This window comes from Branchiostoma floridae, chromosome 2, assembly GCF_000003815.2.
Source record: "Branchiostoma floridae strain S238N-H82 chromosome 2, Bfl_VNyyK, whole genome shotgun sequence".
Taxonomy (NCBI): domain Eukaryota; kingdom Metazoa; phylum Chordata; class Leptocardii; order Amphioxiformes; family Branchiostomatidae; genus Branchiostoma; species Branchiostoma floridae.
In genome coordinates, this window is record NC_049980.1 from 30,456,392 (window position 1) to 30,469,213 (window position 12,822).

A 12,822-nucleotide genomic window follows, 5' to 3' on the forward strand; every position below is an offset into this window, starting at 1 on the left:
AAGATTAAAATGTTACCCTGGAACCTGTTTGAAACTTGAGAGAAGTCAAGAACATAATATGAAGTCAACCTAATTTTTTTTATCAGTTTTCATTCGCCCCCCCCCCCCCCAGTTTGATATAAAATCAAAATCAAAATGCAATGATTGATTAATTTGCTGATTCATTGATTGATTAATGATAAGGGCATTATGTAATCTATTATTGTTCACCGTCATTGCACGAAATAAGGCCTAGATCTCTATACATATACATATATCTCTATAACGTTACCTGTTTTACCAAACACACGATTTACCAAATACCCTACTTTCCTGAAACCAATTTCTCAGGGTTGCATGTCTATACTTAAGCGGGTGGTTTGAAATCCCAACTTGGCCGGGCATCTTCATCGCTGTAAAGAAAAAGCAATCGCACCCTTCGGCGTTTTGGGACGAGTCCAAGAAATCCTCGGGAACAACCTAAACAGAGTTCTGTGATTTTTGATCTGGAACAATGTTTAAACATCCCTCTTCCAATCAGATAGTGTTCGGGTCGCACAAGTCAGGTGTCTGTGTATTCCGCTTCCGCGACAGGCGATAACGAAACGTGATAACGTTAACATCAGAACACGGGCCGACCAAACGTTACACTAAACGTCTTGTTACACTTATCTTGACATTAAACTGTTTGGGGAGGTTGAAAAGACGCCGACTCGAGGTGTTTTTCCGGGGGATTGTTCCTCTCTTCCGATGACTCCGTTCGGGAAATAGCCTCCATAGCAGGCTCTCCGGGGCTTTTTGGGGGCTCACAATACACTTTTGCTGGCCATTTCTTTTTGTACTGGGTCGCTGATTGCCGTCGTCGCCAAGGGACCAGTAGTCAGCGACGGCTGGCACTCAACGACCCATTACAAAAAGAAATGGCCAGCGAAAGTGTATTATGAGCCTAAAAACACCCCAGAGAGCCTGCAACGGAGGCTATCAGGATAGGCGGCTGCGAAGTTGTGTCATCCGGGTCCGGCGCACCTTTCATCACGTGGTGCGTGATTGCATCCGTTGTCGTCGCCAACAGTTGTTAATACAGAACAGATCCTGCAATTGGCAAGCCTCATACTTAATTGAGTCCACACACACACGTTCTGTTGTAACCACAGACAGACAGACTGAGTCTTTTGTGGTTAATTGTCACTTTCCGCTAGTGTCTACAAGACTATTAGGTTCTATTAGGTCGCTGGAAATTATGAAAGACTAAATATATCATATGCCAGAGGAGTTAGCCAGCTTTAGAAGTACAGTTTGTAACCTTAGGCTCTGATATGTTCTCTGTCCATTTAGCCAATTTCTACTATTTCCAGCAACCTATGTAGCCTAATAGAGACTACCACTCCTCTGCATACTGCCCAACTAGTCAGGTGTTAATCAGACACTACATCACAGGAGAGTGAACCTTCGGTATTGACCGACATTGTTCTCTGACGTCATGACCATGTACCGTTGTGTTACACACCACAGGGCACGTTGTTACAGATGTGTAGTGTTGTTCGTCCTTGTTTGATGTTGTAACATTGAAAATAGCGATTTGTGTATTTTGGCCTGTGTGTGTGTTGAAAAGGGACAGGTTGTTTAGCATTCGGTAGTAGACAGAAAATCATTCACTTGAAACAAAGACGACGATATTGTTCGATAATTGAGTCCAAACACGTTCTGTTTTTACCTACAAATGCTATCAACGGTCCCGAATTTCGTGGTCAATTGTTATCTTTTTGCTGCATAGCGTCCAACTAGTCAGGTGTTAATCAGACACTACATCACCAGACTGAACTCTCGGTATTGACCGACATTGTTCTGTGACGTCATGACCATGCACCGTTGTGTTACACACCGCAGGACACGTTGTTACAGATGCGTAGTGTTGTTCGTCGTTGTTTGATGTTGTAACATTGAAAATAGCTATCTGTATATTTTGGCCTGAGTGTATGTGTTGAAAGGGTTGCTTAGCAGTAAACCATTCACTTGAAACAAAACAAAAACGATGATATTGAGTCCATACACGCTCTGTTTTTACCCACAAATGCTATCAATGGTACTAGTCCCGCATTTTGTGGTCAATCGTTTTTTTTTCTACATAGCCTCCAACTAGTCACGTGTTAATCAGACACTACATCACAGGAGAGTGAACCCTCGGTATTGACCGACATTGTTCTCTGACGTCATGACCATGTACCTTATGTGTTACACACCGCAGGGTTTGTTGTCACAGATGCGTAGTGTTGTTCGCCGTTGTTTGATGTTGTAACATTGAAAATTGCGATTTGTGTATTTTGGCCTGTATGTATGTGTTGAGAAGGGAACAGGTTGTTTGGCATTCAGCAGTAGACAGAAAAACATTCACTTGAAACAAAGACGACGATATTGTTCGATAATTGAGTCCATACACGTTCTGTTTTTACCTACAAATGCTAATTTGTATCCCGAATTTCGTGGTCAATTGTTATCTTTTTGCTGCATACTGCCCAACTAGTCAGGTGTTAATCAGACACTACATCACTGGAGAGTGAACCCTTGTTATTGACCGACATTGTTCTGTGACGTCATGTCCATGTACCCTATCTGCTACACACCACAGGGCACGTTGTTACAGATGTGTAGTGTTGTTCGTCGTTGTTTGATGCTGTAACTTTAAAATAGCGATTTGTGTATTTTGGCCTTGGCGTGTGTGTGGCAAGGGGGGGGGGTGTCTCACAGTTAACAATAGAGATGGAAAGACATGTAACAAAGACGGGGATACTGTAGTGTATCGGAATCAACCCATTTACCTCTGGTTTTTTTTAGAACACACCTGTGCTGGCAGTGCATCAAAGCGTCTTTTGTTTCGCTCTAACTGAGACACCTTTGCAGCAGCCTACAATGACGAGCACAGGTCTACCTACCTACATGGACACTGCGCCCCTGTTTCTCAGTGGTTTGGTTATTTTATCCGTATAGACACTGTACGACAGTTTACTTGGTGTCCGGCCCAGACCAGGGCGGGGTGAGAAACTTGATACTAAGATAGCCTGTCCTAAGCCCTTTGTTTAAGGACGGACTGGGACGGTTCGAGGTGTGTTTCTGTATGTACCAAAGTTTTTCTTTGTCAGTCAATAGTGAGGTTTATCAACTTCGTCATGTGAACAATACACTGACTGTATATATTTCCATACCCAAGTTTTGTGTCAAATTTGGCAATTCAATTTCAATTAAAGGAGGCTTTACCTTCAATCTATCTTTGACAGTTAAGATTTTCGTGACGAATGAAAAGTTTTAAAAGAGGGAGACAGTCATGCGAGTGAACCTATCTACAGGTGTGCATGTACCTGAAATACAAATGATGGCTACTGTGACACGACAAAAGTTCAAGCTTTTATTTAATTTCTTCAACTCTGGATACACAAAATCACACTGACAAGCAATCGATCACACACACCCCTCCAAAAAAAAACTTGGACACTGACGGTCTTAATGCCATATACTCCAGCCTAACACCTATAAATGCACGAAGATCAGCGGACAGCGATCTGGCTCCTCTACTGTTGATGTCTGTTCCTGTGGTTACGGAGCCAATAAAGACAGGATTTTGCTCTATTTTGCACACCCCATTTTCTGTATTCAATTACGGGCACCTACAATCAAAGTCCGCCCGCACACCAAGGGAATTCACTCCTGGCCAGGAACCATGTCATCCCGGGATGAAGACAATCCAAACCAACCCGTCTCACCTGGAGCGCTGCCCGCACCACATACCTCATATCACAAACCGCGCGAAAACACGTTTGATTGACAGCTCAACATCACGACAAATTACTCAACTTGACTCAACTGAGATCTGAACAAATAAACTACCACTTAATCTTTTGAGGTTTGGTTCTATGGCAATGTACCAGAAGATATGTACACAAAAGTATATATTTTTTTCAATTGCTACATCTGTGGTAAATATAACCTTTTAACCCGGGGAATTCCTTGCAATGCAGTCTTCTTTTAACAATAATGTTACCCTTTTCCTTATCTATTATTAGATCAACCCTTTGTTTTGTTTTTCATATACGTAAACCCCTATTGTGACACACACACGCACACGCGCGCGCGCGCACACACACACACACACGCGCGCGCGCGCGCACGCACACACACACACGGACATACGGACACACATACGCACACACACACACACGCACACGAAACCACACACACGAAACCACACACACGCACACGAAACCACACACACACACGAACATACGGACACACGCACACACATGCGCTCACACACAAAACCACACACATACACACACATAACCTCTCCCCCTCTCTCTCTCTCTTTCTCTCAACCACTCACTCATAAGCAATCCAAGCCCGTCTCAAGACAGCTCCAGACCGTAAAAATCTTAGAAGGCACAATTACCATACAGCCAGTCGTAGCTAGGTCAAAACACTTAGCTGATGTTCCACAGAGCGATTCCCCCGACCAGAACCCAAATGGAACCCGCACAGTTTGAACCGCTCCGTGCTCTAACATATACAGACCTGACCAGTGGATGTAGACCACTGACTGTTCTGTGTTGTTCGGTCTAACATATACAGACCTGACCAGGGGATGTAGACCACTGACTGTTCTGTGTTGTAGCGTATTTAGACCACTGACTGTTCTGTGTTGTTCGGTCTAACGTATACAGACCTGACCAGGGGATGTAGACCACTGACTGTTCTGTGTTGTTCGGTCTAACATATACAGACCTGACCTTGGGATTTACACCACTGTTCTGTGTTATTCGGTAGCGTATTTAGACCACTGACTGTTCTGTGTTGTTCGGTCTAACATATACAGACCTGACCAGGGGATGTAGACCACTGACCGTTCTGTGTTGTTCGGTCTAACATATACAGACCTGACCAGGGGATTTAGACCACTGACTACTGTTCCGTGTTATTCGGTAGGGGATTTAGACCACTGACTACTGTTCTGTGTTATTCGGTAGGGGATTTAGACCACTGACTGTTCTGTGTTATTCCGACAGATTCCAGCTGCTGAATGCGGTGCTCCTGTGCTGGGTGGGGGTACTGACAACGGGACAGGACTACAACCAGAACGTAAGTAAAGTTACACAACCACATAACGTAACGTTACTCTTGTAGGCAACATTTGCTGGGTATACTTACCAAGAATGGTACTCAGTTTACCATTCCTTTATGCGGAGATGGGCAAGGGATAGGGGGATTTTCTGATTCTTGCGAAGGTAGAAATATTCTTCTGCGTGATCATCGGCACATGTTTACAGGAGAAACATGGATGAGTCCGTGCAGTTTTCTTATTTTGTCCCTCAGTCTTATTCCCACAACCCCCACCGGTACAGACAAAGTGGCCTGTATTTCTCTTCCGTTCTAGAATTAAGTGTTACCAGTCTTGAACTTGACTCCAACAAAGATAGTCTGGCATCTGGCAGGGGAAACAAAAATACCTCACTTAGCCCAAGTTGGGACCGGGAGCAGGGAGACAGCGACCTGTTTGTCATGGATAGATATTCTACTACTATCCAATTTTTTCTTAGAACAATCATGTACAAATGTACAAGCATGCATTGGTTTCCGAAGAATAGTACTAGTCGATGTGGTTGAAGTTGCCATAAGATTAGAAGAATAAGTGAATCAAACACATGCAAAAATCTTAGTGTTTTCTTTAGCGGAAGACACCAATTTTGTCTGGTTTTCTGGTTTACCCCCCAGTCTCAGTTCACCTTCTTCCACCGGATTTCGTTTCCATTCTACATGTACAATTAAGTGTTGCCAGTCTTGAACTTGACTCCAACAAAGATAGCCTGACATCTGGCGGGGGAAGCAAAAATACCTCACTTAGCCCAAGTTGGGACCGGGAGCAGGGAGGCAGCGACTTGTTTGTCATGCATGGGGGCTTCTAGACCTATCCGGTAGTGACCTTGGAACTCAAAACGCAGTTAAGTAAGGTCGGGTCAAGTGATCTTACGTGCTAGAAGGCACTTCTCAGGCGCTAGTGTGGCAATGGAGACAGGATTCTCAGTGATACGGAGAGGATAAAAGGCCACGGTGACACGTGTAGGCCACTGGAAGTGGAGCTTGCTGTTGTGGGCATCACTATTACTGAGAGACCTTTGAGGGACGCTGGCCTTGCCTGCATATTTGCAGGACTCGAAATACTTGGTGTATATGTCCTTTAGTGCACATATGCATGATAAAGTTCTTCATAAAAATAAGAGCTGTGCACTTAATTTTGACTGCGGGTGCACTGGTACACCAAATTATTCGTGTAGTATTACGTACGTATTATTGTACATTAGTATACTACACTACAGTATCTTGGCATTTATCGGTCGGAAGATAATACGAAAAGTTCGGAAAGCCTTCACTGTATTATCTGTTATCTCAAGGTTAGCTATGTATAGACTTTGCGGTTACGTATAGAATTATATGCACCCGAGCGTTTCTTTTATGTGCACCTAAATTTTCAAGTTATATTCATTTGTGCACGTATTCCCAAGACTGAATTTCGAGCCCTAACTACGGTGTTATGCATTGCCCTGTTTGCTTGTTTGAAGTACACCAAATGGTCCAGGAGTGGAGGCTGGGTTTTCCGCATGCTGATTGATTTTTAGGCTATGTTCACTTGTGTACGTATTCCCAAGACTGAGCTGCTGTATTTGCTTGTTTGAAGTACGGCAAATGGTCTGGGAGTGGAGGCTGAGGTCCCCGCATGCTGCCCGCGCGTGTGGGCCGGAGCGTGTGATCCCACGGCAGGAGACTTTTGTAAGCAAGTTCCGGTCACGGAGAGCGCAGTGCGGGCAGGAAAAACGGGCACAGCGGCGACGGTCTGAGATGTTGTCTACGGGGTCAGGTGGGAAACACCTTTCCAGACGTGCTAGCCTCAATGTGAGCAAGCATTTCGCTACTGGCAGGAAAACCTATCTGCCACCAACCGGAAGTTCTGCTGAAGTGTCAAGGTCACACACCAGGAGGCCTAATTGACCTTGAACTTCGTCTTCCCGACACTTACACACCAAATATCATTACAACTCTTCCAGCTTAAGTTATGCTGACAGATGTACAGACCCAGACACAAACACACAGACACACAAAGGTACACAGGCGCACGCACACACACACACACACACACACACACACACACACACATGCATAGTGAGCCTGACACGCCAAAAACAATACCTCCTTTTTCATGGAGGTAAGAAAACAATCCCAGCGACGACAGTTTGAGATTTTATTGGTAGGTAGGTAAGGAGGTCAGGTGGGAAGAACCCTTCCAGACGGCTCGAGTTAGCCCCACTCCCTGAGAACAAGACGTTCGCCGCTGGGTCCATCCGGTTACACCGTGGGCCTGATCTAATAAATTGGCCTCCACAGAGAACGACAGGCATGTTGTCCAAGCAGAGGTTGGTTGGGAAGATTGTAACATTCGTCTATGCCCACGTTTTCTGCCCAGCCGACAGAAAACGTTTCATGGAAGAAGGTCAGAAGTTTCCAACCAGCCTCTGCTTGGAGAACAGACATGCACGCTTCCAGAAGTCGTATTTCATCCTCAGATTATCGAGTCGGAACATGCTATATCCATCATTTTCTTTACATGCATGTCAGGGAAGAGTTTGATTCTGTCGGCATAGATCCCGTTAAAATACGTACATTTCAAGATTTGCCCTTAGATTTACTGAGAACATTTTAATTCCGATTCATGCCGCTGTAGATTAATGGATTAGCTTCAAATTTAGAATTTGTAAATAAGCCCTTTAACGGATTCCTGGACCCCGATGTCACATATTTTGTACTTTATGTAATTAGTTGTTGCCATACTTTGTACCATGTACAATTGTCGTGCAATAAAGTTCTTCTAATGTTCTTCTTCATAAGTCAAGGACCCCGGTCGTGACCTTCACCGGGAGAGCCAGCGATTCTGTCAAATCATAATATCGTCTCTAACATATATGATATATAAACATAACCTGCTCTGCTAACATGATATTTTACCATATAAGGAATCAATGAAATGGTTGCCAACCTGTAAATCCAGCCAATCACCGTTGAAAGATTAGTGTTTAACAAAAACAGGCCGCTTAGAGGTGAATAAAGCGTTGTGTTTATCCTAGAGATGAAATTTGTTTGGGCAGAGTTTTTGACGTGCTGGTATTTCCAGTTGGTTTACTTGGAGGATTTTTCCCGTTTATTTGTTCTGACACGCGCTACCCAAATATTTATGGCGCCCTTTCCGTCCTCGGTTAGGGTTCGGCTAAACTGTGGCACTGGACAGGACTGTTGTTTCAGACCACATCGGGGAATTATGTACATAGCGCAACGTATGAAGGAAAATTATAACTTAGGCACGATGAAGTCATGCCATATCATGGACAGAACAAGGCTTATTTTTTTGAAAATTCCGTAAAAGAGTGTAAAACATCGTGTAAATCCACTTAGATTGAGGATATATGAACATTTGAAGTAAAGACCTCAAATGAAGAAAAAATAATCCAAGGAAACATACGTACAAATATTTGCATTCTGGCGATGGTCGCGTATTGGAGTGGGTTGCATCAAAGTGAGTGAGATTGTAAGAGCGCTTTTACATAGTAACGTTACAGTATTCTTAGGCGCTTCCGTAGAACAGCTTCCGAAATCTATTGTCCAAAGGTTTCCTTATGAAAACACGGCATCTCTAGCTTTTATCTATGTTTCTGTGTATGTTTACTTGCCTTTCTTCATATTTTACTTCCTAGAAATAAAGATTTTTCCTCTCTGTTGTATACCTCATCCTCAGTTTAAACACACAGCTTAAGTCTGACCTGCCTTGACCACTGTCCACCCGACCGGACCTAAATATTTAGACAGTCCCCCCATCAAAGGTCTTGAACTGAACCAGATGGAGAGAAGAGAGGCGCGATCCGTGTCCGGACCGAACTTGAGAGAGATGAGGTTGACCTGTGGATGTCCTTTCGAAGTTGAACTTTCCCCTCAGTGGACATCTGTGTCTGTATCCGTATATAGTGGGAAAGGGAGTGTATGCACAAATTTACAAACCGAGCTGTTTGTGGAAACAAAAAATAGAACTGTATAGGTACAAATGTAAACAAATAATGCCCACGACTGTCCGCTTTACATCTTGTGTAGTTTGGTGTCATTCATACTTTTCGTTCACATAAGCTGCCCGGCCGGGCCCGGTTGGAAATGTGACGTAGGCCTAAAGCTTAACAGGTGTCTGTCTCTCCCGTGGCACTTTACGGAAACATAAACATTGTATCATCGTGTCTATGTTACTTTTGAACTGAATGTGATCTTTCCAAGATATTCATGATTATCTATCAAAGAAGTACGTTTACAAACTGAATGACGTCGCAATGGTACTCGTACAAATTCTATAAATAGTAGAGCCTAGTGGCAGCGGGGCTTGTGAAGACCGTATGGTATCATCATTTGCATTTTAATCATTAAGAGGGCAGCAAGATGTCAAACTATCAACCCCCCCCCCCCCCTACAATAGACAAAACCACGCCAAGATGACGCCGGGCCAGTACTAAACTAATCTCCAGTGCTTCTGTCCCATCGAATCTGTCGGCCTTTAGGGATCTAGTTAATTTTGTGGATAGAAAATAAAAGTTAGAAAGGATCCATCAAACTGTCTTTTCTCAATATCATATCGTTTAGCCTGGAATCCATCCTATTGTTCAGTTTCGCTCATCTGACCACATTCATGCAGAATATAACTTTACCCACTTTGATTTTCAAAGTTAATAGTGGGCTGGCGAAGGGTTTACTCGTCTAAAAGGCAACCTTCTTCTTCTTCTTCTTTATACGTGCTTAACCTCATTAGGCTGAGGGCTGCAAGCACGGTACGTAAGACGTACACAAGATCCACTCACACCGCACCATCGCACGTGTGGGGGTTCTTTGATGTGCATGGGGTGTGGCTCTCCCCATACACGTCCTATCCGAGGGACGACTCATTTTTTCACTTGAGTAAAGTGAGGAAAGTCGTGTCAAGTGCCTTTCCCAAGGGCACAAGACCGGCAACACGGGAGGCGGATTCGAACCGGCGACCTCTCGGTCACGGGCCGAATACACTACCACTGTGCTACGCGGCCTCACACCTTACCGACCAACTTCCAACTACAGATGACCCAACTTCAACCATGGTCTGGAGAAGGTGGGAAGGTCATGGTCGACTAGTTTGTGACAGAGCCGTAACGCACGTCGAGTAGTAAATTCATGATATTCATAGCTCCCAGCACCACCACCAGGAATTGTCCCAACAGATGACGAACCTTGCTGCCTGTGTGAGTTCTTGATGCCGGACATTTCTCCGCAGATAGCGTTACTCTTATTTTAGTCCCGTGGTGTTTACGAGTTTTACTGGCGCCTCGCTCAAGTTTATGCACCCGCTTTTAGCTCAGTTTGAAACCTTGTAAATCCACGCAATCCACTTCTTCAATTCTCTCCTTTTCGTTTTTGTATATTGAGTTTCTTACTAAACAAACTTGCCGTGATCGTGAGTCGTCTATTTGACCATGATCAACGTGCGTGTGTTACCTATTAGCAATCTCCAAGCAGATGTTGGGAGGAACGATCGTTAAAAAGAGAATGCACTGCGTGTGGCACCCTGGCCTTAGCTGGTGACAAGCTACTCTATTTTGTCAGGATTTCTTTTTTACTCCGCCAGCCAAAGGACAAAACGAAAGCCTGACAAGTAGAAAGCCTGATACAAACGTCTAAGAAGACAAAGCCTAAACTCTGTGGTGTGCACAAAAAAACTGTGGTGTAGTTGCAAGCGAGATCATCCTGTAGTCTCTACCAGACTCCGGGATCGCTGGAAACATCGTAGAAATGGAACAAATCAGAGGAGTAAGCCGGCCAGAGGAATATAACCGGCCAGTGAACAGCACGCGATCGTCGGATCCTGGGCTCGCGAGCTCTTCCCTGGCCGGTTATATTCCTCTCTATTTGTTCCATTTCTACGATTTTCCAGCGATCCGGAGTCTGGTAGAGACTATTCATCCTGCACGTAGGAGTCAACAGCTGCAGATTCAACACAAAGTAGGTAAACGAACCGAAACAGATGGCATACAACTCTGATTGACGCCTTAAAGAGAGACACTGGAGTCTTTTCAGGTTAATTGAAATGCAATTAAGTTGTGGTTTGGATGGAAAAGAGACAGAGAGTCGGAGGACAACGGTACAGGATAGAAAACTAAGCAGCCTTCCTTTCCACTGGTCGGTAGGATAAATGTAGCCTTCACTACGGGGGTACGGGAATTGTATAATTCGGAAAATCGGGAAATAGGCCAGGAAAGTCAGTCCACGCTTAGGTTCATGTCCCCTCTCTGCTAAATTCTCTGGTAGTCAAATTAAACTTCCCTGGCAAATCACAGTCTGTTAGAGACTATGCCAAAGACCCTGCGCAGCGAGAGATTGTGTAGCAGTTTGTCCATAAATCTTTCCCAAACGAGGTCCTGATTACGCCGTGCGACAGGGGGTAGCAGGAGGGCTGTAGTTCTCTTTCAACTGTGCGGAACTGTGTACATACTCCCCGGGGAACCTGCTGGTTGGGGACGCGTGCTCCATGTGGAAAACGTTTCCATGTTTCAGTTTCGGATCTGGAGCGCGGACGGGGGCCGGCAGCTGCGCCCTAAATTTGGTGTTGAGTGAGCATGCGCGGTAGGCGAGGGACAGGTATAGGAGTGTCGTCAGCAAAATCCTTAAGTCTTAACTGTTGAATATTGAACATACAAATGCGATTATGTTGTACGAAGAATGCCATTTGATGGCATGTACAAGACTAGTTCAAAACAGGAAGCATTGGAGGTGCGTCTACGCATTGCAAAATTGTTCTCAAGATATTTTGTTATACTTGGCTCATTTCTATCGTGCACATGTGATACGCGGCTTATGATACGTACCTACATACCTAATGTATGATGGCTTCATAGTGCTTGGGGGGAAAGTTGAAAAATGTAAGAAACAAATGTAGATATATAATAAAATCTTCTACAAGAAAGTTAAGAGTGGCTAGCATAAGCAGTGGAAAAATTGTTGACTCGGCAGTGTCGTGCCCGGCCTCTAAAATAGCTTGTGCCATTTCTTGAAATAAGACAGCGATGAATTAACAAACGTTACCAGCCGAACTAATCCTGAAAGACAGAGAGATGTTTACAGAGATGCACAACACCATTTTCGCCTGTGCTCTAATGCCGCAAATATTTGCTTCTCGACACGCGACTGTTTATAAGAAACGCCCGGGAGGTTTAGAAAAGCGCGTCACGCCCCGAGAACAACATCAACACACAGACTCCATATGTTTGAAAAGGAGTGCAACCAACAGTATCTTTGTCCCGCATGACTCTGTTGCTCTACTGAAAAGTTTTGTAGACGAGGCAGGACTCGAAATACCTTAATCTGTTTAATACAAACTCTGCTGTCTTGGGCTGTAACTGGGTGGCCAGCAGGATGGGCGGGCTGCTATAAGCGAGATTTACTCTGACTAGACATGCCTATGCCTATGCACCTTTGTGAACTCAATATTGGAGCTGTCCGTGCACTTAGATAGTGTGGGCAATACGGTTAGGCAAAGCTATTAGATTTTGCTGATGTTCAACTTAACTTCAAATTGTAAACCCATTTTTCTTCGTATCTGTATCTGTATCCATTAGCCGGTGTAACCGCCCTTCTGCTGATGCGGTCCGCCGTGTACCTAAATTTTTAAGTTAGACGTACCTACCTGTGCACCTGTTCCTGAATTCAAATTTCGAAGCCTGAGAGGAAGTGTTTATTGCGACAGGCGTTACC

The 12,822-nt window shown here is 44.4% G+C and overlaps 2 protein-coding genes across 2 annotated transcripts in view; one reads left to right on the top strand and one right to left on the bottom strand.

Moving 5' to 3' along the window:
* Window positions 1-12,822, bottom strand: part of LOC118409729 (3-oxoacyl-[acyl-carrier-protein] reductase FabG-like) — an 876,245-nt gene that overhangs the window by 825,534 nt on the left and 37,889 nt on the right. The gene's annotated exons all lie outside the window — the stretch shown is intronic.
* LOC118409149 overlaps window positions 1-12,822 on the top strand; it is a 62,606-nt gene that overhangs the window by 1,810 nt on the left and 47,974 nt on the right. The window contains exon 2 of the mRNA XM_035810018.1: window positions 5,031-5,103. Coding sequence (XP_035665911.1) covers window positions 5,031-5,103 — 73 coding nt within the window. The remainder of the gene's footprint in view (window positions 1-5,030; window positions 5,104-12,822) is intronic.